Source organism: Cryptomeria japonica, chromosome 6 (genome assembly GCF_030272615.1).
Source record: "Cryptomeria japonica chromosome 6, Sugi_1.0, whole genome shotgun sequence".
Lineage (NCBI taxonomy): Eukaryota > Viridiplantae > Streptophyta > Pinopsida > Cupressales > Cupressaceae > Cryptomeria > Cryptomeria japonica.
The window spans coordinates 645,488,945-645,513,937 of NC_081410.1; the positions used below are offsets into that span (position 1 = coordinate 645,488,945).

Sequence of the window (24,993 nt, forward strand, 5' to 3'; positions counted from 1 at the left end):
TTAAATGTGCAAGGATATTATTTATATATCTATAAGTGATACAAGTGATGCATCATTTTGAAATCATTAATTCTTAGATATGAAAACAATATTATATTCACATATATAAATACATAGATAATACTAATACCTATCATTTAAAAAAAACTATGTAAAAGACATTTTGAAAAGTAAATAATTAAGAAAAACAAATATGTTTTAAAATAATTACTCATGGAAGTTAATCTAAATATATTAATTTTTTAAGATAGATAGACTAGATGTGAAAAGTCAATCTCAACATATTAAAAAAAGTAAATAATTAAGAAAAACATATATGTTTTAAAATAATTACTCATGGAAGTTAATTTTAATATATTAAAGTTATTTAGATAGATAGACCAGATTTGAAAAGTCAATCTTAATATATTAAAAAAACAAGATAGATAAACTAGTTATAAAAATACTTATAAAAGTCAATCTCAACATATTTAAAAAATTCATTCAGATAGATAAACTAGTTACCAAAAATTACTCATAAAAATAAATGACAATATATTTTAACTAATTATGAAAAATTAGTCATAAAAATCAATGTCAATATATTACAAAAATCTACACAAAATAAAAACAAATAAATATTAAAACACTCTTAATGGTGTATGATAGAAAGCATAAGGAAAAAAATGCGAAAATACTATATTTATATAGGTAATAATACTTTAAACCGCAAAAATATTTGTTTTAATTTATTTTTCCCCAAAAGGTTGTTTATAATTTTAATTTTTATTATTAATAATCGAAAAATAAAACTGAATAGAGGCGAGATGATTGTAACGAATCAAATGGAATAAACTGGCGGCGATTCCGCTTTTCAACGGGCGAATAAATAAACCCCAAAGACACGCAGGGTTTGTCAAAAGTAAAAAACCAAAAAAAAAAGAGGAAAAGAAAAGCATTACACAAAAGCAAAGCATTGGAGTGTTGACGATGACGCTGCAGGAGGCGCCGATCACGCAACAACAAGCACGACACTAAAATTTCTCCCATTCAAAATCATCACAAATAGATAGATTTAGCTATTATTCTCTGTAAATTTTTCTTGTCGGTAAGAGAAAATGCCTTTGTCGTCGACTTCGGTAGCAGCACAGGGCGGGCACAGGAAGATCGGCATAGCAGTGGATCTGAGTGATGAGTCGGCCTTCGCAGTGAAATGGGCGGTGGCGAATTATCTGCGGCCCGGGGACAACGTGATTCTTGTTCATGTACGCCCCACGAGCGTCCTGTACGGTGCTGACTGGGGTTCCATCGACCTCTCTGTGGAGGACAGCAATACAGACGAGGAATCGCAGCAGAAGCTCGAAGATGACTTCGACAATTTCACTTCCACTAAGGCTACTGATCTGGCGCAGCCCCTGGTCGACGCGCACATTCCGTTTAAGATCCACATCGTTAAGGACCACGACATGAAGGAGCGCCTCTGCTTGGAGGTCGAGCGCCTCGGCCTCAGCGCTGTCATTATGGGGAGTCGAGGCTTTGGCGCCTCCAGGAGGAACTCAAAGGGCAGGCTTGGTAGCGTCAGTGACTATTGCGTTCACCATTGCGTCTGCCCTGTCGTTGTCATCAGGTACCCTGATGAGGAGAAGGACTGCAGCCTTGCTGAAGTGCAGCCCACCGAACCGCTTAAAGAGTCAGAGTTGGAGATGGACGCTGTGCCAGAGGAGGACGAGGCGGATGAACATCAATCATAGGTCAGTAGCTTTTCCGTTTTGAAATTTTGTGCTTTGGGGTTATTTTACTTTTTGGTACTTGTGATTTTCGCGATTTGTGCGGAGTTGATTTTGTTGAAAAGGTTTTGTATTGGGCACATCAGGGCGGTGGATCTTTTTTGTTTTTTTCAATGATTGTTCATATAATCTGTGGGGTTTTGGTCCAAGTTAGGGTTTTGGGCTAGGTGGTTGTGTGGTTGGGGTTTAGGGTGATTTCCTTGCTTTTTGGGTTGTTAGGGCTTTTGGTTCAAGTTAGGGATTTTGTGAGGTTTGTTGTGTTGTTTGGGTTTAATGTGATTTTCTTCTGTTTTGGATTTAGGGTTTCCGAATTTCTGGAATAGGGTGGTTGTTTGGATTCCATGTGCGTTTAATCGTGCTATAGGGTTTATGGCGATTGTTTTTGGTTTAGGGTTTATGTGATTTGCAAGTGCAACTGATTGAAACATGATTTTTTGTGTATAGTTACCTTTTTGGGTCACGCATAGGACAAACGGTATAATGTTTTTCCTTCTGAATAATAGAATATCTGGTGTTTTGGGTTTATGCAATGGCTATATGTTTTTGAATTTGCAAATTTGATTTTTGGGCCGAGGTTATAGGGAGATTATCTTGTTTTTTTGTGTTAGGGTACTTTGTCATGTTTTCCTACAATGAACGGTGTAATTAGAATTTTAATGACATCATATGATATTAGCACAGCCATGGGTCTGACAGCATTCTAATTTTCTGGTGTGAACACTGCAAATTCTTATTTTTGACATTTATGTATTGAATTACAATAAATCTGATGCTCTTTCTTGAGATTAGGGTTTGCAATATTTTCTGAATTTTCTGCACTGCTGATTTTGTTGCCAGGGTTTATAAACCCTTAAGGATATCTTTCCTATTTTCTAGTTTAACATTAAAGGAGTTTTCAGTATTTTAGCGGAGTGTTTACTATGTATTGAATTACAATAAATCTGATGCTCTTTCTTGAGATTAGGGTTTGCAATATTTTCTGAATTTTCTGCACTGCTGATTTTGTTGCCAGGGTTTATAAAGCCTTAAGGATATCTTTCCTATTTTCTAGTTTAACATTAAAGGAGTTTTCAGTATTTTAGCATAGTGTATACTATCTATTACTTTTAAAAGTAGAAGGTTTATGGCATTTTGTGGCTTGCAACAACCAATTTTCTTTTCGGGTTAGGGTTTGTAGGTTCTGAAAGTCTGATACTTTTGTTTGAGGTTGGGATTTGTATAGTTATTGGGGGATTGCAATGTTTTTAGCTTGTTATTTTATGGTTAATATCATGATTTTCATGTCTTTGCTTCTAGGGCTTGTAGAAATTTGGGGAATTTTGTTACCTAGGTTCCTGTTGATTTTGTAATTAGGGATTTTTATTACCTTCTATGGCTTCGGTGGTGGATTTTCACTCTGGTATCGAGTTTTTATTGGCTTTGAAGGTGTGGTGATTTTGATTCAAGTTAGGATATTATCATTATGTGAATGTTTTTACAATTATTTGTGTTGCTGATTTATGGCATCTTTTGAAGGCTTTTGCAGTATTGTAAGCCAGTGGTTTTGTAATTGATATTTTAATGATGCCTTACATTTTTAGGGGAGTATTTCTGTATTTGGGGTTATGGGTTGATATTGTTGTAACCACGTTTTTAGGTGGTTTGATGGATTCTGCAATTTTGTGCACACTTGGTTTGAGTGCTGGTTGTTTTCTGGGTTTGTGTTTATGTATTTTTCAGGTCATTTGTGGTATTGTAGCTACTTTTGTAAATAGAGGTTCTGTGTCTTATGTGGAGTAGGATCCATGGGTTTTTAAAGGCCTCTACAGTATAATACACCTAAATTTATAGTTAATGTTCTGATAATGCTCAATGTGGTGTGGGTTTGTTTGAATTTTGTGGCTCCCATTTATTGTTTTGGTGAATTTATGTCTTTGGTTTTAGGCTTTATGGATTGATGAGAACTCCTAAAATACTGTTATGTTGCTGATTTTATATTTATGATCTCTCTGGTGCTTTTATATCTTTCAAGGGTAAAATTGTTATTTGTGCTTAGCGTCTATATGGTGCTTTGGTAGCTTCAAATGTCCAAAATTTGCTTTTAGGCTGAGCATTTATAGATTTTGAAAACATGATAATTTGGTTGGAGTAAAGAGTGTCATGGTTTAGTCCATTTTAATGATATTGTGCATGGCCAATTCATTTCATTTTCATTCTTTGCAGGACAATTTATGACATTTTAATTTTTTAATTTTTTCCAGAGCAGTTTTCTTCATCTTTGTCTATGACTTATGCATTTTTTATTGCTTTTAGTTTTAAAGTATTTGAATGCTGTGGATTATTTATTTATTTATTTTTAGGGGCTTTTCTTGTGTATGATATCTAATTCAAGAACACAAATCTTACCTAGTTGTATGGCTGTTATTGGGAATTATATGCTGAAATGGTACTAATTATATGCAAACAACATGTTGGGTATAGATAAAACCAGTTTGGGTAAACTCCAAAAAGTGGGAGATTGTTCCACCATCAACAAGAAATGTAAGGTACAAGATCCTGAAGTTATGGCATGCAATCAAGTAGTGATCTTCCTTATTTTGCATCTCTATGATTCTTTGGTGTCTTATCCATGCTCTGTCCTCTGCAACTGAACTCAAATTGAGATCATTGTGTGTATTTCCCCAGGCTTTCCTTTAAGCAAGACATGTGTAAGTTTCGACATAAAAAACTGGATTGACCATATTTCTTAATGCTCATGACATTCCAATCAATCCACATGTCAACATGGGTGGTTCGTTTCATCCTATCTTTCACAGGACAAAAAGCTTGGGCATGGGAAAAACATGGCAGCCAAAAAATTTGACTCAGACTTGGGAAAAAATTGAAACATTAAATATAATTATAATTTAATAAAATAAACTTATTAAATAACATGCAAAATATTCTTTGAAATCATAAAAAACAACTTTAGATAACTCGTAGAAATAGTTCCTATTGGTTTTAGTTTAAAGGAGTACAATGCACATCATCATGTCATATGATGATTGATTTTATCATAGAAAATAACAAATCTATCAAATGTTTTACAAGTTTATCTCTTGACAAAAGCTCCTCATTGGCTGCGAGCTTGAATTGGATGGAAAAGATTCTTTCTCATTTATGAATTCATTCTCAAGCATAACATCATCTAGTGCAGCTATTCTTGATGCAAATGCTCATGAAGTCAATTATTCCTAGTCTATCATTCCTTCATTGTGGAGGAGTTTATGTCAATGTGCTCAAGAAGACAAAGCCACTCTTGGTGTAAGCGATCATGAAATAAATATCTCTAGAAGTAATGCACTTGAAGTTTTTCCAAACAGAAGGAAAATTATATAATAACTGAATTGTAAGTATACCAACATATAACTGTTTTAATTGGTATTAGAAAGAATTTTACAATTATGCATGCTATTCATTATATATTTTGGAATTTTTTGTTTCTTTAGTTAGCTTTGATGGGGTGTTGCGTTTCTGGTTTTGGAGAGTTTTGTGTATTGTTATTTTTTATTTTTTGGGACTCAGTTTATAAGTTTTTAAGTGACATGTCTTCTTTTGGGCTTAAGTTTATGGGTTTGAAAGGTTTTTTGATTTTCTTTATCATTTTATGTTAAGGGTTTATTTGATTTATAATTTTTCTGGGAGTTCTTTTTGTAACATGCATCAAACTAGGAACTATATGTTTGCAAGAAAAAGAAATGTAGAACTGAAAGTATAAACATGAGAATTCCAGATAACCTTTTTTTTTTGGAACTGAAAGACAATAAGTATGCTAGGAAAGATGTAAACATTTGCATAAGTGTAATTTCATAAATATAACAAGTACATCAAAGAAAGGAGGAGAGGTTTAGAGATTACAATTTTCTTGATGCTCATTTTGAACTTTAAATAATCTTTAGTCTGTTTGGGTGAGGGAAAACTATCATCAGGGCACTTTTCTGCCCAACCACTGACTTGCTAGTCATCCGTGCCATTAGGGAAGTAAAAAGAAGTTGGTTTAATGCCATCTAAGATTGGTGCTTGATCCTACTCAATCCCTAGTCGATCACACACCATAGGCTACTCCTGACTAGTATGACTTCTGACTGGGTTGAATAGCTGGATCAACAAACGGACTAACGCTTACAGTTTGTAGCATCACCTTGGCCAAAGGATTTAAGAATTGCAACATGCCAATGCATGTAGTGATTCTTCATCACCCTACTTGGCAAGACTTAACCTAATGAGGTTTTCCCAAGTCATCAAGTCTAACTCGTGCTAACTGCAATTGGCTCTTATGAGGTTCATTGGCTGACAATCATGTTTAGACTCAAGTTATTCATATTGGACTGCATACTCATGATAACATTAACTCATAGGAAATAACCATTCCATAACATTTCTTTTTAGATTAATAAATTTCAGAGTTCATTCTTGTGCTCACGGGTTAGCAACCTGCTCACCCATGAGTACGAGTATGAAATCCTTAGTTGATAGAAATGCAGAATACTAACCTTTGTTTTAAATGTTCTATTCCTTATCTGAAGAAACAGACTTAATTGAAACAGCTGTATTACTTCAAAATGTACAATAAATCTTACTACTGTTGCTCAAGAAGAGTAGCCAATATTTGGCCCTTAATATCAAGCAGTAATGGTCAAATTATAAACCAATTTAATTCTTCAGTGTTGTTGGTTTTTGACACAAGATTCGTTATAATGTCTGGTGTCTTATTATCTTTCCAAATTTCATTAACAGTGGCAGCTCTTATTGCAGTTATGGCTTCCTTAATCAGCCAAAATGTTCTTATTGAAAAAGTTATAAAATACTCTTCATAGTTCCTACAGTATGGTCACAGAAGAGCAGTAACAACACATATGCAGAGCTTTTATAAACTTTCAATAGATAAAACTATGTTTCACCAAACAAACAACTGGCAGTATAAACCAAAATGAAAAATGAACTCGTCATTCTTTAAATAATTCTTTCTCTTCTAGCTATTGTTTAGCATAAGTTTCAACTAAATTCAGAATGAAAGGAAATGTATTTCATGTTAAAATAATATTAATATCTTCTATAATGGTCATCTTCTATTTTTAGTGGTCATCTTCTATTTTAAGTTGTCGATTTATTTAGCATTTAGCTTTTTCTTTTTAGTTAATTAGCATTTAAGCTTTATTTAGCTTTCACGCTTAATTTAGCTTTCACGCTTAATTTAGCTTTTAGCTCTTTAATCTTTTACTTCAACGTTATGTTCTAATTATAGAACATCGTCTTGTAACCTCTATATATACGTGTGTATATCGTTCAATGCAATCATCCGATTATTGAATCATTCATTCAATTTATTTTTCATGGTATTAGAACGGATCAATGGGATTCTTTAAAGTTTGGCGAATTTTTAATAAAAATTCATGGCCTTCTTTCTGGAATATTTTCCATATTTTTTTATTGTTTTTTTATTAAAAAACGATTTGCTTTTTTGAAGGCTTTTTGAGGTTTTCAAGGGTTTCTGGTTTGTGGGCAGAATTTCTTTTTGCTGAGCAGCAAGTTCATGTTTTTTTTAGGGTTCTGGAGATTTTTGGGCTTGCAACCTGGAGATTTTTTTTGCAGATTGAAAATTTTCTTAGGGTTTCTGCAATTTTCAACCAGGGTTTTGACCCTTCAGTTCAAGTTGAAATTTTATTTTGCTTACAGATTCCTGGTGGGTTTTTCGAGACCTCAATTGGGTCGTCATTAGATTTTTTTGGGCACATCATTTTCCGTGCCTCAATTTTTGAGCAGTCAGATCTGCATTATGTTTTCAGATTCTTGGTGGGTTTTTCGAGAGATTTTTTGGGTTGGTCTCAAATTTTTCTAGATGCCTTGTTTTCCGTGCCTCAAATTTTGTGCTAGCAAAATTTCCTTGGATTTAAAAAAAGTCCACGATTTCTACTAATTCTGTGGACGTCGAGGATTTTGGTGTCTTTTGGGCGCTATTTATGCTGTACATCTGACCTAAGGATTTAAGTTTGCAAAAAATTTTCATTTTTCAGGTTTCTTCCAAACCTCGAAATTCGTGCCTTTGAATTCGTGCCAGAATTCTCCTCCAGGGTTTCAGATTTTTTGTGTAGCTGCTTCTATTCTGATTTTTGAATAAGATTCTTTTGTCTCATGCTTTCACTAGGTTGATCTCGTTCAACCTCCATTTTTGTGATGGCATCTTTGACCAACATCATGTTGGAACACAGTCAGAAGTTCAACAGCTACCACAACACTTGGAAACAATGCATGTTCATGATATCTGAATGTCGTTGCCTTGATCAAATTGATTTAGGCCAGACCTCATCCTACAAGTCCCAGGGTTTTCACATTTTTTTTCCTCAAAAATTGTTCGCAGGGTTTAGAATTTTTTCCTTAAAAATTATTATCTGTCATCTACAAAGCTTGCATGGGTTTTCTGATTTTTCTCCACAAAAAAATCATGGGAGGGTTTTGCTTATTTTTTCCTAAAAAATCAAGGAGTGTTGTTTTACCACTTGATGTCTGCTATTTTGCTGCGTGAGGTTTGCTGTTTTACCACGTGATGTCTGGTATTTTACCACGTGATGTTGTCTGGTGTTTTCCTGCATGATGTCTGATGTTTTACCGTGTGATGTTTGGTGTCTTACCACGTGGTGTTTTGGTTCTTGCCATGCAAAGTTTCAAGGTTTTGTTTGATTTTTTCCACAAAAATCGTTTCAAGGGTTTTAACCATTTTTTCCACAAAAATGATGATTTGGATCTTCAGTTTTGGAGGGTTTGCTGATTTTTCCTCAAAATCATGGTTTCAGGTTTCAGTTTGGTTACCCAACGTCAAGTTGGGTGGATTCTGGTATTCTTGGTCATTAACACTTTTCAAATCTAGGGAGGGTCTCCACCGCAATAGAGTGTTATTTTCATTTGTGATCAAAAGACCTGCAGTGTCTTCTGTAGGGTAGTTAGTAGATAGAATGACCATCAAGGGAGGGTATTAGAATATTTAATTATATTTTAGTCACCTATATTTAGTTCCTTGTTTAATGGTCATTTAGCTTTTTAGTTAATTAGCTTTTAAAGCTTTATTTAGCATTTAGCTTTTTCTTTTTAGATTAATTAGCTTTTAAGCTTTATTTAGCGTTTAGCTTTTTAGTAGTTCACTTTAAACGAGTTGTTCTTAATTTAGAACGTCGTCCTTGTAATCTCTTTATATACACTTGTATATTGTTGAATAGATTATCCGATTATTGAATCATTCATTCAATTTATTTTGCATTTCATTCTTTCCTTAATAATTACGCTAGCTTTTTCTAAACTCTTTTTCAAGCTCAAGCATACAAGTGCATGACCTGGATAATGCAGCAAGAAGAATTTTTTGAAAGGACTCCTCTTCCAAAAGAACCACGGCCAGTTGCTTCCTTCTCAGCACTTAAAGGTTATGGCAACATAAGAGTAGCATCGAGACTCTCAAATGCCTTTGTTTTTGAGCAGAACCAATATTCTTATTTCCTGTGAATTTTAGAAATTAAGTTTTTCCGTGTGAAAAAGAATACCTTTTCATCACCGTAAATAGCTTATAGAACTTGAAGACTTACTTAAAATTAATTAATGAAAACAGTTGGATACATTTTGCCTTTCTTCCAAGCAATTTAAGATTCATTTCATTTCATTTTCCCCATCATGCTAAATTCCTGATCATTCTTTTAAGAAGTGGCGCTCAACTTAATCAAAGCTCGAATTAAAAATATAAATTATCTTTATCAGCTTTAACCCGATTGGCTCTCATCATGAGATCTATAATCATATGATATTACAATGGTGCTATATTACAATATGGCTAGTTCAGAGCATAGCTCCCGTATATGGCATACATTACTAAGCCATGTGATAGATAAGGTGGTAAAAATTTATGTATATATATCTATATGAGTACGTACATGTATGTATCTTTTAAACTATGTATACACACACGCGCACACACACACACACACACACACACACACACACATATATATATATATATATATATGTACATGTAAAAAATATATTTTTATTATAATTCACAAATGACATCATGAAAGTTTCCATTAATCATTAAGAACATAAAGAGTTAAGATAAAGACCTCATAATAGTTCGGTTGAGAGAAATGAAATACCATAATCCAAGATGAAGGATGGTAAAACCCTAATCACTTATACTGACCAATATGGTTAACTGGCTTAACACTGGCTGACAGTAACAAGGCTAACACAACTCTATCAGTCTCAACTTATAGATAAGATTTTAGATGGCATTGAATCTTTTTTCTGTTACCTCCCAACTTGATGATACTTTCCCTCCCTTCTCGAAGGACGACGATCTCCCTACATACACTATGTCAAATTCTTGTTGTTAGTTCGAATCCTGGCATAACTTTGTCATTACATTAATTGATAAAAGAGATAATCAACTCATATATCATAATGATTAAAGCTAAATCATTGACACGTGCATTGCGAATCACCATTCCACAATATTAAGCAACAAGTATCACTGCATAAAATAACATCAAAATATCTAGGGCACAAGTGGGATGGAACACTTTTGGCACCGTTTTTTCTGAGTTGTCGAAAACCTGAGGCTTTTTGGATAGAATTAGGATTTATGTGGTTTGTGTAGTTTTTGTAATCTTTTATGCCAATGTTTTTTAGCTTTTAGTGTCACTTTCTGCTTGCTGCTTTATTTTCATGTTTGTAGTATTTTTATGTGGTTTATTTACAGGACAAATTTTTCTTTTTTGGGCTTTAATGTTTTATATGGGGATTTTTTGTTCATAAATTTAAGGTTTTGTGCACTGTTTTTTGATTTTTTTAGCATGTTAAGAGGTTTTCTTGCTGTCTATTTACAAGGAAAGTTTTGCTTTCTTAGGCTTATAGGCCTTATAAAGACAATTTTTGCATTTTTAGCCGTAGGGTTCATTTTTATTAAATTGTCTCCTTGTCTTTAGGGAATGTCTGAGGTAAAGGATCTTGGAATTTTGTGGTTGCTAGTTTTCTGATTATGGTTTCTGGTATTTCATAGTTTTCAATGCAATTTGCTTATTTTTGGATTACTGTTTATAAGGTTTGAGGGCACATCCATATTTTCTATTTTGGATTTATTTTGATTCCACATTTCTAGTGCAGTTTTACTTTATGGGGTTTAGAGTTTACATTATAGGCTGTAAAAGTTATCATATCTTTTGGTTAGGGCGTTCTGCATTCAAGAGTTAGCTTAAATTTCTGCTTTTGGATTTATTTTGTGCAGGTAACAAAAATTTAGTTGTTTTTAGTTGGAACCAGTATCTGTGACTTGTGAAATTTGGAAAATTTAGATGCAATTCATTTTGTGATTACAATGAAGTTTTTATAGTTTCCAAGCTGTTTTCTTTTGGCTTGTGGTTTATAAATTATAAGTTGTAAAAGGGGCAAACTTGCACTTACGATTTATTGATTTAGGTGTTTGAATTCCATTACTTGTTTGGTGGCTGTTCAATTTTGCAGGTTTTAATAATGTTGTATGTGTTTTCTAGAATGTTGAGGACAATCTAATGCTTTTGAGATCATTTTTAAAAATTTTATAATTCACTTTCTCTGTATATGAAGCTGTTATCCCCAAAATTTGCTTGCACAAATAGATTAGGGGCAGCTTGTGGGAAATTTCTTTGTCTATTATTGTGGGATGTTGCTTTTGTTAAGACCTGCAGCAAATTGACACATGGCAGTATATACAAGAATATCAACATACATACAAAACCCTAATAAAACATTAGGCGAATCATTTAATGACCTGCATTCTTAACAAGAAAATAACACTATGCCCATAAATATGACATATTTTTCCCTTAAATGCTTTGCTGTAGAATATCAAATACCCTGTCAGAATATTGTAGAAAACAGAATGGAGGGAGACTTGTTTTATCAACTAATATGCAATATAATCTTGCAGAAGTGAGATTAAGAATACACTAGAATAGCTCTCAAAAGATGGACATGTCTCGCAATTTAAAGATCTTGCAAGATATCTCACTCTATTGCAACAGTATTTAATTCTTCACAAACTTGGAAGACCTCATTGGCTCTCCTTCTTGATTGTAAAAATGATCCTTCACAGTAATAACTGATAAGTGTCTCCTATTTATGACCACCTGAGTAGTTTTAACTTTTAAGTTTTAAGTAACTTTTAACCATCTTTTGAATACCTAGATAACTAAATTACAATATTATCTATAGGAAATAACCTATTACTTAAGTCTCTTTGAAGATAAGTGTCTCCTTTTTATGACTACCTGAGTAGGTTTAAGTTTTAAGTAACTTTTAACCATCTTTTGACTACCTAGATAACTAAATTTCAATATTACCTATAAGAAATAGCCTATCACTTAAGTCAATTTGAAATTACAAAGTGGGACGAAGTTATTTAAGCGATGACTTAAAAGTCACATTGAAAACATGTGATGACCTAAAGTCACATTGAAGACTTAAAGTCACATTAAAAACATAAGCCTGCTGTGGGTTCCATGATCTCAACTCAAAATATAAATTGATTTGCATTTTTTTCCTTGTCAAGTTTGATGATGGCTTCAATCCTCCTTGAAGGTGCTGGCCCTCTTGGAGAACACTTCCATTTGTTGATAATTTTGGCAATGGAGGCAAGATAAATTGACTCAACTCTATTGAATGAAGAACATGTTGAAGGATGAGATGATTTGTTTGCACCTTTTTCATTCTGAGTTTTCGACGTGTCTGCAAGTTGACTGTCTTTGAAGAGGAATTATATGCCTTATTCACCAAGAGAACATGACAAAGCTGTTAGCTGCCCTCCATAGAGTTCCATGATAGCTTTGGTCCTTCTTAATGGTGACTTCCTTGATGTGTCTATAATTATTTTATGATATTGTTGAAACTTGCTTAGAAACATCACATATTGTTTAGTAAGAACCTGACCTACATCAATGTTTACTTCTGTAGTGCACGAACTTCTGAAAATAATTGTATTATATTAACAATTTGTATTTCTCTACCATGTAGGCCTTCACAACAATATGTGGTTTGGCAACAATTTGAATGATGTACATTAAAGTTTGAATGGATCATTGTTACAAGGCTTGTGAATCAGTCTGGTGTGCAAATGATTGTCAAATTCATGCTTCTATACTAAGTCACCAAGTTCGGCTGAATTTCAACCTTGAAGTTCGAAATTCGCCGAACTTGAAACATTTTATAAAGTCCGTAAAAAATTCGATTAAATTTGTATAAAAAATTAGGGATGACGTGTTTGCCGAAAAGTGTTTTTTCCCTTGCATTTTTTAGGGTTTTGTCAACTTTTGTTAATAAATACTGTGGCAAACAAGCAAAGTTTAGGTTGAGGCTCGATTTGCAGTCACCGACGCACCAGGTCCAGTCGCTTGACCTTCAACCACCATTGCAAACCAGTTCCAGTCGCTTGACCTTCGACTGCAGACCGCCATTAAGACCGACGTCGCCAACCGCCAAAGTTCGGTTGTTGCAGATCGGCCTTCGATTGCAGACGACTATTGCTACCTGACATCGCCCACCAGACCGCCATTGCAGACCGACATCGCTTGCCTCTGCCTCTGCTGTCAGTCCGTCCTCCCGAGTCCTGACCTGCACAGGTAGGCTTCTCGTGTTTTTAAAAATTTTTTTTTAGGTTTAATAATATATTAATATTATTATTATTATATTATACAATATAATATTACATAATACACATTTATTTATTTATAATGTTTAATAGTTTATAATACAATATAATATTACAAAATACACATAATTGATAATACACATTTATTTATTTATAATGTTTAATAGTTTATAATGTTTATAATGTTGTTTAATATTATATAATTTATAATATATATTAATAGTTTTTTTTTTTTTAATTCTTTTTTTGATCGGTGACTGCTTTTGACTGGAGCTTGAACCAGTGGGACCACAGAGGGGGACCCCATCCCTGAATACATTATATGAAGTATCAACACCTCCTAACATTTCTCCTTATCACTTCATTCTCCCCTTATCTCTCCTTGCTTCACTCCTTATCACTCCGTACTCCTAATCTTCTCCCCTTATCTCTCCGCTCTCTGTGCACCTGCTGTAACACCACTTTCTGCGCACCAGTTGCTGCCTATCTGCATGCGTGGACAACCAGTGAGTACCTGCATCCATGTTTTTTGGAGGGGTATTAACACTCCCCCGTCCACACTGCCAGCACTCCCCAGTCAACATTGCCAGCTTGGGCACCAGGGATGTCACATCCACCGCAACAGCAAGGTGCGAGGGTTCGAACTTAGAACCTCCGTATTAACACGGAGTTGCAACAACCGTTGCATTGCGGGGTCATCCCCTATATTAATAGTTTTTTATTATATTATTTGATTTTTAGTTTTTTATTTGTTTGGTAAAGTTAAAAAAAAAATTAATACATTTTTATATATATGTTTTTTATAATGGTAGTGTAGTAATTTTATAAAATTTAATAACCAAAAATAAAAAAAAAACTAGCATTTTTTTATTTTTTTGTTAAAAAATGAATATATATTAAATTATTAATAAATGTTTTATTAAACTTCAGTATTTTTATTTTGAAATTTTGAAATAAATGTAATGTTTATTTAGTTTTTTCATTTAAAACTAAAAATGTATTAAATTTTTGTTTTTATGTTTATTAAACAAGAATAGTATTTATTTTGTTTTTGAAAGGTTCAAGCCAATTTTATACTCTGTTTTTAAGAGGTCATTTGTGAAATTGTTAAAACTTAAAAGTATTTCTATTTTGAAAGGTTGAAATAAATGTAGTGTTTATTTTGTTTTTTAATTTTTCTTTCCAAACATGCAGATTTCCATTTAATGGCTCCTTTTAAATCAACTTCTGAGGCATGGAAGCATGTGACCCGAAATGGAACTCACATCAAATGTAACCTATGTGAGGGAACTATAATTGGAACTTCCTTGCTAATACAGGGGGTACAGGTGGAGGTGTTCAAGCATGTATAGGTGCGACTCCAAAACTTAAAGCTATTCTAGAGAAAGAGTTGGCTGCTTCAACGGTAGGCAACATGAAGAAAGCACAAAAGAAACAGAGAATTGAAGGCGATATATCTAGATTCACATCTATCATGTCTTCCTTTTCTGTGCAATCCAAACCGGTGAGCGTATCAAAACCAAAGAAACGGGACTCGGACTCGGCAAGGCCGAATCAGACTGGGCTGGACTCGGGAAAGTAAAAAACTCAAGAAATTTAGAGATTTTTAAAGATTTAAAACTTGTTTCAGGCACCCTTTATTGAATACACCTTAAAGACACAATAACATCATCAAACTTGGCTCATTTGATTACATACACAAGTATACTTTAATCACATAAGCATAAACACAAATTGTAGCTGAAGGAAATAACAAACATAGATATATAAATATTGTCAAATGTATGCAATATTACAAAACTCATGGAATAAAAAATCCATGTAAGGTATTCTGGATGATTCGACAGCCATAGCCGCTCCCCGTGACGCCATGCCATGCTCACCAACATCAGGAACATCCGTGTCACTATCTGCGCTCGTTCTCTTTGCTCCTCCTCTACCATGGCTACAGTCTTAGGCTCTATATCTACCTGGTCGATCCAATCAGTGTCAGAGTCGGAGGTTAAATTTTCCCTACTTCTATTGACACAGTTTCCCCCCCATATTTTTCGACAGGGGTTTGGGGGCAGCGCCCCCAAGGTGGGGTCAAGGGGCATCGCTGGCATGTTGTAACTCTAATTTTTCTCATTCTCAAGCGGAGGTTGTAGTGAACAAAGACGAAACCATTCATTTTAAAAAGTTTTTTTTTTTTGTCATTTTACGTAACCCAGCCAGTAGTCGAGTTTCAAGCACTGGACTCGCCGAGTTTGGTGAGTTTATGCCAAACTCGCCAACTCGGCGAGTCTGGCGAGTTTGCTCGCCTGACTTGGACGAGTCCGAGTTCGAGTCCCAGAGACTTGGCGAGCATGTCTCGGACTCAGACTCGCAGAGTTTGGCAATTTTTTGGCGATTTTTCGTTTCTCTGATCAAAACAAAGTGGAACATTGAACAACTTTTGAAAACCAATAGAGAAATAGCAGGTAGATGATGCAGTTGCTGATTTGTTTTACACAAGTGCTATTCCATTCAATGTTGCGAGAAATCCACATTTCCGTAATGCAGTTCAAGAAATTGCAGAGTTTGGCAAAGGGTACACACCCCCAGGTTCAGAGGCTATCAAGAGAACTCTTTTGTAGAGGTCAAAAGATAGAGTGACTGACAAATTAGTTTATGTCAAAGCCACTTGGAAGGAAATAGGTTGCACTATATTGAGTGAGGGATGGTTAGATATGTGTCAAAAGCCATTGATTAATGTTTTGGTGTCTTGTCCTAAAGGTGTTGTGTTTTTGAAAGTCATTGACACCATGAACCACAAGAAAACTTCAGAGTATATTTTTCAAATATTAGAGGAAGCCATTCTAGAAGTAGGGGTGGAAAATGTGGTTCAAGTGGTAACTGATAGTGCAGCAAATTGTGTGGGAGCTGGGAGGCCGATTGTAGAGAAGTACCCACAAATATATTGGAGCCCATGTGCAGCCCATCGTCTCGATTTGTTGCTTCATGACTTGGCTAAATTCCCATGGGTAAATGAAGCTATTCATAGAGGGAGAGCAATTAAAAATTTCATACGGAATCATCGTCTCACATTGAGTATTTATAGGCAGCATGCATCAAAGGAATTGTCGAGGCCTTGTGAGACAAGATTTGCTTCATATTATGTCACTTTGAAAAGAGTGGTTGAAGAAAAAGCAGCTTTGAGATCTGTTATTTGTTCCAATCAGTGGGAAAGTTCAGTGCTTTCTAAAGGCCATAAGGGGAAGAACATAGAGCAAATCATCCTAAACAACAATTTTTGGGAAAGTGCAGCAAAAGTTTTGCTTGTATGTGAACCAATTGTTGATGTGCTTTGTATGGTTGATGGTGACACAACTTGCCTTGGCATGCTTTATGAAAGCATGGACCGGTGTAAAGAATCTATTCAAAAAGCACTAAATAATGAAGAAGCAGAATATATGCAGATATGGGAGACAGTTGATTGCAGATGGAAAATGATGCACACACCTTTACATGTAGCAGCTTGCTTTTTGGAGCCTAAGTTGTTTGCTAGTGATAGAAGGGGTGATAATGAAATCATGGCAGGGCTTTACCAAGCCATTAGCAGGTATGTACTGGATCCAGAAATTGCAGCACTAATCAGAGATCAAAGTTGGCAATACAAGAGAGGAGAAGGGATGTTTGGAGGGGCAAAAGCCAAATATGGCTCGCCATGTATGCCTGGATATAGATGGTGGATCGCTTATGGATCATCAGCTCCAGAACTGCAAGAGTTTGCTATTCTAATTTTGAGTTAGGGAGCAAGTCCATCAGCTTGTGAGAGGAACTTGAGTTGCTTTGACCACATCCATTCCAAAAAGAGGAACAAATTGTTGACTGGAAAGTTGGGAGATCTTATCTATGTTTGCAGCAATTTGAAATTGCTGATGAACAAATCAGCAAAGAACACTTCTTTAGAACAAACTCTTGAAGGCATAGCAATGCCAGATGCAGATGAGCCTGACTTTGCAGATGATGAACAAAGTAGTGATACAAATGATGATGATTTGGCATCCCAGCCAAGTGCTCTTGATGACTTCGAGTTATTTTAAAGTTCTAAAGTCTTTGACTGTTATTGTACCTTTTTGACAAAAGCACATCTTTGCAATTGTGAAAGCGTATGTTTCCTATGGTTTATATTTTATAAATGTGTCATCTTTTTGTAATGATTTCAAATCTATTTATCAATGTTAAACTATTTAGGCTATTTTATAGATATATTACATATTTTTTTATTAAATTTTAAAAAAAATTACATATGGCAAATTTAATTCGAATTTTATAAATTTCGTATTTTTTCCTCATCGAACTTCATTCGAATTTCAAAGTTGTCGAACTTCAAATTTGAATTGGAACCTGGTGACTTAGATAGCATACAACAAGCAAACTAAAACCCTACGTAGCGACAACTCCAATCAGCAAACAATGGTGAACTTAGATATAGTGTTTAATTCGCCACATGAATAGTGAAGAATATGAAGACATAATAAGCAGCAAGGCAAAGCAGTCATAATATAGTATTAAATTATTAGTCCTCTATTTATTGGGTAGAGCTAACACTGAAGATTTCATATGAATTCACTTTTCATCCGAAGAGTGTCTCCTTTAATCCTTGATGCTAGAAAGCCTCTAGCAGTTGGTGGTTCATAAGTCATTTGTAGTGAGTAGCCAACTGGCCAGCTACTCTCCAAAACTCTCCAAACTCCTGCATCCTATCTCTGGCTGAGTCCACTTACCATTGACTCCCTCAGCAAGTCCAAAGGAGTTTAGGGGAGTCCCCAGGACTTTTCGAGTCTAGATTCAGACTCTCGAGTTTTCAGCGTGAACTCTCAGGTCCACTTAGGTGCAGCTAGGGAGGTAAAAAAACATAAATGGTGACTTTCTCTTCACTTTGTTTTGCCTACCGATGAAGCAGCCAACTCTTTCTCTAGAATAGCTTTAAGTTTTGGAGTCACACCTATACATGCTTGAACACCTCCACCTGGACCCCCTGTATTATCAAGGAAGTGGTCCCTAAAGTTCCAATTATAGTTCCCTCACATAGGTTACATTTGATGTGAGTTCCATTTCGGGTCACATGCTTCCATGCCTCAGAAGTTGATTTAGGAGGAGCCATTAAATGAAAATCTGCATGTTTGGAAAGAAAAATTAAAAAACAAAATAAACACTACATTTATTTCAACCTTTCAAAATAGAAATACTTTTAAGTTTTAACAATTTCACAAATGACCTCTTAAAAAGAGTATAAAATCTTGAACCTTTCAAAAACAAAATAAATACTATTCTTGTTTAATAAACATAAAAACAAAAATTTAATACATTTTTAGTTTTAAATGAAAAAACTAAATAAACATTACATTTATTTCAAAATTTCAAAATAAAAATACTGAAGTTTAATAAAACATTTATTAATAATTTAATATATTCATTTTTAACAGAAAAATAAAAAATGCTAGTTTTTATTTTTGGTTATTAAATTTTATAAAATTACTACACTACCATTTTAAAAAAAAAATATATAAAAATGTATTAAGTTTTTTTTAACTTTACCAAACAAATAAAAAACTAAAATCAAATAATATAATATTAAACAATATAATAAAAACTATTAATATATATTATAAATTATATAATATTAAACAATATAATAAAAACTATTAATATATATTATAAATTATATAATATTAAACAACATTATAAACATTATAAACATTATAAACTATTAAACATTATAAATTTATAAACATTATAAATAAATAAATGTGTATTATGTGTATTTTGTAATATTATATTGTATTATAAACTATTAAACATTATAAATAAATAAATGTGTATTATGTAATATTGTATTGTATAATATAATAATAATATTAATATATTATTAAACCTAAAAAAATTAAAAAAAAACACGAGACAGCAGAGGCAGAGGTAAGCGACGTCGGGTAGCAATGGCCGTTTGCAGTCGAAGGTCAGTTTGCAACAACCAAGCTTTGGCGGTCTCAATGGCGGCTTGCAGTCGAAGGTCGGGTGACTGGAACTAGTCTGCAATGGTGGTTGAAGGTCGGGTGACTGGAACCGGTGCGTCCGCGGCTGCAAATCGAGCCTCAACCTAAACTTTGCTTGTTTGCTGCCGTATTTATTAACAAAACTTGATTAAACCCTAAAAAACGCAAGGTAAAAAACACTTTTTGGCAAACACCTCATCCCTAATTTTTCATACAAATTTAATCGAATTTTTTACGGATTTTATAAAATGTTTCAAGTTCGGCGAATTTTGAACTTCAAGGTTGAAATTCGGCCGAACCTGGTGACTTAGTATGCTAGTATGGAGAAATTGATCTTGAATAATAATGTCGCCTTTGAGAAGAGTATGAAATAGTCAAGGAGTGAGACTGGGAAAGAAAGTTGGAAGTGGATCGGTATCATATCCACTTCAGCATCACTGGTTGCTTCCACCAGTCCAAACATGCAAATAGCATAAGGTCCATCCAAGCTAAGGAGGAGCATCTCTATACCAGGTGCACGATGATCTGCATGGCTTCTTTTCTGAATAAAAGCTATAACCATGATAAAGATTTTGATTTGTGTCAAAGCTTCCAACAAATGGACAACATGATGGCAGATACAAATGGTTGACCATGGAAAAAGATGGAATATTTAAGAATCAAAGGTGGACTATTAAAACAGTTGTTATCGCTTTTGTTTACTTGGATTCACAATCTCTTACCTTTAACTACAGGAAGTTAGCAATCAAATATTTCTTAATTCATATATCACAAACACCTGTTGCTTGGTAGAGAGTGGAGGAAGCTGTGAGGATGGGCTGGTGGTTGGATACTGTTAAAGTTTTGATATATTTTTGTGAGTTTTTGCTGACTGCTGTAAGGAATTTTTAAAAATGGGGAAGAAAATTCTCGTCTTCAACTGTGGAGCCCTCATCATTTAGATCACTTGAATTTAACAGCTTCACCATTAGTTCTCTGAAGGATGAATATGTGGTTTGAAAACACTAATATATATATGTGTGTGGTTGTGTTGTCATTCTCAAAAATTTTGATCCATAGTCCCGTCATTGAAACTTGTCTGCATGGTTTGAAACTATGAAACACACTCACACATAGACAGGTCTATCACATACAGACAGACTTGTGCACGGACATCAACATGCACAGACTTTTTAGTGGCCTTTCATAAAAGGAAAGGTTCTTCAAGACCTGATGTGTTGCCACCTGCTGTCATTAGAACTTGTGCATATTAAGAAACAAACTCAAATGTCCTAATAAAAATGAATTTACATGTTATCTAGTTTTCATAAATGTTTGTGAGATTCTGCTGACTGATCTTAAGGAGCTTCTAAAAATGGGGAAGAAAATAAATATTCCCAGTCTTCAACTGTGGAGCCCTCATCATATAGACCATTTGGATACCCCAGCTTCACCGTTGGTTCTCTGAAGAATGAATAGTTGGTTGGAAATAATAAGTATTTGGTGTTGGAATAAGCATAGGAAGTGTGGTTTTGAAGAATCTTTTATGAGCTATGACTAAAAGCTACTTAAGATGCTGGCTTATTTTTTAGGTTGAGTGTTGAAACTATTTTGAATGATGTGTAGCATATTTAAAGCAGCAGTGGGAAAGAATATTTGACTGTTAACAGGTTTATCATGTTTCCCCCTTTCTAACTGACATCTTTGCTTTTGGGCCTATGCTTTTTCTGCTTGGAAGGACAGCATCAAAGTTTTGGCCTATCGGTCCATTTGTTGAAGAGGGGCAATTGTTTCTTGTTCTGTTATTGAAGTTTACGTGTTTTGAGATTCTGTGTAATAGTCTAGTGTTTGCTTGCTTGGTCGTAGCACCTCTGGTTTTTTAATTCTTACCTTTAAAATATTTAGTCATCAAATATGATGTTCTACTTTTTCATTGGATTAGGTTTGAAAATTCATGAATCATTTTCTTACTACACTTAATGGTTTCTAGTGCAAGTTTTAAGCTTTTGAGTGTAGGCATTATAACTTCAGAAAGTTTTTACATCCATTAGCTATAACCTATGATACTGAATTGGCTGGAAAATATGGCATTTCCGGGTAAGAGTTGTACCAGAATCAGGTACTGATCCAAATTGCCTGTTGGAGTTGGGAAGGGTTTGGATTTGAGTAGTTGGAATCATGTGGAAATGGTGAAAGGCATACTCGGGCAATTCTGGGGTTAACATGGTGATTCCAAACTGATTTTAGATTGATTCTAGTGTTGGTCTTTTTTCAAGGCAATTGTTTTTGGAGTTTTTGACCAGTGAAACCCTAAATGACTGCCCCAAATACTAAACAACCAGCACATTATGAAGTCTCAGCAACAGTAGACGATGATTAGGGAAAGGAAAGAAGTTTTTGTGTTGATAGGGTGGCCCACAGTAAACAGTCAAAGAGATGGCATCTGGAGCGAACTTAAAATTACCATCTAGTTTAATTTTGCTTCTAACTTTGAGAATATTTTAATCTGGAATTGTTCCCAATAATCTTTATTTAACGTATTCCTCTCCCATTTTCTTTAATTTTCGCTTTATTACTCAGCATGCATTCTCTGTTTACTTACTCCTGCAGTCAGCTGAACGTTATTTGATTTTTGTGTTTTCATTTTATATGAAATTAAATGTAAAATAATGCTCCTTGTATACCTTTTTTATATCTTTTATTTCTTTCTTATTTTTTCTGTCTTCATTTTTTCTTTTGTTTGATTTATAAGTTTTTTATAATTTTTATTTCTTAGATTTCAAAATTTAATTTATTTAAATAAATAATGTCTATTTAAATAATAAATAAATAATTCTGTCCAAGGGGTTGAGCTTAAATTGTTAAAACACTGGGTTCTCACTGTGGAGACCCAAGTTCAATTCCCAATAGGGACATCTAAAGTGGAATTCTAAGCTGCGACTCTTGGCCTTCCAAAAAGATGGGGAAGGTATTGGCTCAATCTAATCAAACATAATAATAATAATATTAATAAAACATAATAATAATAATAATAATAATATTAATAATAATTCAAAATATTGCCACTACGGCCTATTACCTATCAAAAATAAATAAAAAATAAATAAATAATTCTTTTTTATTAAATAAATAAATATATGTTTTTACATAATATCTATGAACAATGAATATCTATCACGATATTTAAGTTTGACAAATTGATATTGACTTATTGCTTTGTAATACTTGTGGAGTTTTATTTGGCATATACATGATATCATATGTGGTATTCTGAACTTTGTATATATTTATAATTTTAATATGTTTTTTTTGTATGGATGTACCCAAAATATACCTAGCCTCTCAATTTTTTTGTCATACTAGTGTACCATATCCGTTTACCCATATCTATACCTGATTTTTATTCAACAGTGTAGGCTATGGCATATACATGATATCATATGTGGTATTCTGAACTTTGTATATATTTATAATTTTAATATGTTTTTTTGTATGGATGTACCCAAAATATACCTAGCCTCTCAATTTTTTTGTCATACTAGTGTACCATATCCGTGGACCCATATCTATACCTGATTCTTATTCAACAGTGTAGGCTATTGCTGTTTTGAGGTAAATAATCCACTTTTTAGCTTAGTATTAAAATTTAATGTGATTTGGAAGTTTCTTATGTGAGTTTTTATGTTAAGGGTTTATTGTGTATTACTCAACTACAAGAAATATATAACTTGTTTTTTAATTTTAGCTTTTCCATTAGTTATTGATTTGTTGTTTCAGGTGAATTTTGGACACGTGGTTCAATGCTTTACAATATTTATTTATGTTACTTTTTTAGAGTTTTTAAGGATTATATACTTTAATAACAGGCCAATTTGAATTTTAAAGCTTAAATTTTTCTCTTAGGGTGACTGTGTTGTCTTCATGCACTAATTGAATGGTGACTGTATTGGCTTTAGGTATTTTTAATGGGATCTTTTTAAATCTGGTTTCATGAACCAAGTATTTTTTTCGTCTACTTTTTTATGCACAGGGTCGGTAGGTTTCATGTTTGCATGCATCAAATTTTATGTATAGGCTTATTGGACTGGATTTTCAGTCTTTTTTGTGCTTTTTTCAGGTTTTAGTATTATAAATTTTTATGTATTGAAAGAGTGATTTGGATTTTAAACATAAAAGTTTTCTTTTATGGTGGGAGTGCCTTTAGATGGGGGGTTATATATATGCTCTTTTGGATGCAGGGTAGATTGTGCTTTTCTATGTTAAGGTTATATATCTTTTGTTGGATCATAGCTGTCGGTGCACCTTGGTTTGAAGTTCATCAAGATCAGTTGTTTTCCTGATGCTTTTTGTCCAAGATAATTGTGTGTATGGATGTTATATTCTATTCTTCTTAGTGATTTTCATATTATCTTTTGTTTTCATGTCTTCAGTGGACCAGCATCTAGAAGGTTATATTTTGCATCTCTGGAAGGAATTATATCTCTACCTGTGCACTATTTTCAGGCTATAAAGTATCGTGGTGCCAGGCTATAAAGTTTCGTGGTCCATCTTTTCAGGCTTCTGACTTGGAATTTATAGGGATCTCTTATAATTTCTTTGTTGAATTTGACAGTTACAAAGTCCTTAAAAGAGTTTCACATGATTTTTTGCATTTTCTGGTGCTGCGCATACAGTTTAAGGAAAGCAATTGATATTTTTTATTATCATCTGGATCTTAAAGTTGTTGATTTATAGCCAACTGAGAGTCATAGCTTTTTTCCATTTTTTGCCACTTTTTCGTTAGTGTTAGCTCTGGGGCCTTGGAATTTACGGTGCTTTGCACACCTTATATTTTATTCTTCAGGATTGACAGTTACAGAATATATTCTATTAACAAGGTTCTAGATTTTCTTTTAGTGTTCATTCTGGTTCATTGAGGTTTGTATTTTTTCACATTTGAAGACTGGGAGTGACATTTTACACGGTATCAGTTAAGTCCTAGTTATTGATGGTGCTCTGGATTTAGTTCTTGGGTCAATTAGGGGTAGGTTCACAGATGTTTTTCTTTACTTTTTTTGGAATTTAAGGTTTAGAAATATAAATTCCCTATGACATCTGATATATTGAAATATTTGTGTGCTAAATTAATTTTGTGTTGGGGTTTTTTGTTCTGTTCACAATCCTATGAAGTCTTTTGTATCTAAACTATGGATATTCTCAAATTGCAGTGGCTTCTGGATGAATCTTATGCAAATGCAAGGATGGTGTTTAAGATGAGGAGAAGGCTTGAATGACACGTGTCTGAAAGCAAATTTATAGTTGAGACATAAAACACCTGATTTGTTTTGATGTAAGAGGTTTGTGAGAAGCTTTATGCTGTCTGTAATTATGTTTTACTTTTTGGTTCAGACAATGTAACTTGGGTTTTTACATTGTAAAGGCTTTGCAGACGGGCATTGTTTGTGTTATGAAGTATTAAATATTGTATCTGGAATCTTTTGTTTTGAAGTTGTATGGTAACAAGTCAAGTGGAAACATGCCAATATGCGTTTTAATCAATGCTGCTTTATCACCA

The 24,993-nt window shown here is 33.8% G+C and overlaps 1 protein-coding gene across 3 annotated transcripts; it reads left to right on the forward strand.

Moving 5' to 3' along the window:
• Positions 1–891: 891 nt before the first annotated feature.
• LOC131060683 (universal stress protein PHOS32) lies at positions 892–24,912 on the forward strand. 3 transcript variants are annotated; one of them, XR_009110405.2, is made up of 3 exons: positions 892–1,730; positions 4,227–4,291; positions 24,647–24,912. XR_009110405.2 is itself a non-coding variant. In XM_057994005.2 (2 exons), the coding sequence occupies exon 1, from the start codon at positions 1,098–1,100 to the stop codon at positions 1,728–1,730; it is 633 nt and encodes a 210-aa protein (XP_057849988.1). In that variant the 5' UTR covers positions 894–1,097; the 3' UTR covers positions 24,647–24,912. The 3 variants fall into 3 exon arrangements, 1 of the variants encoding a protein (XP_057849988.1); XR_009110406.2 differs by having other exon boundaries at positions 4,227–4,286; XM_057994005.2 differs by lacking the exon at positions 4,227–4,291 and having other exon boundaries at positions 894–1,730.
• Positions 24,913–24,993: the final 81 nt, after the last annotated feature.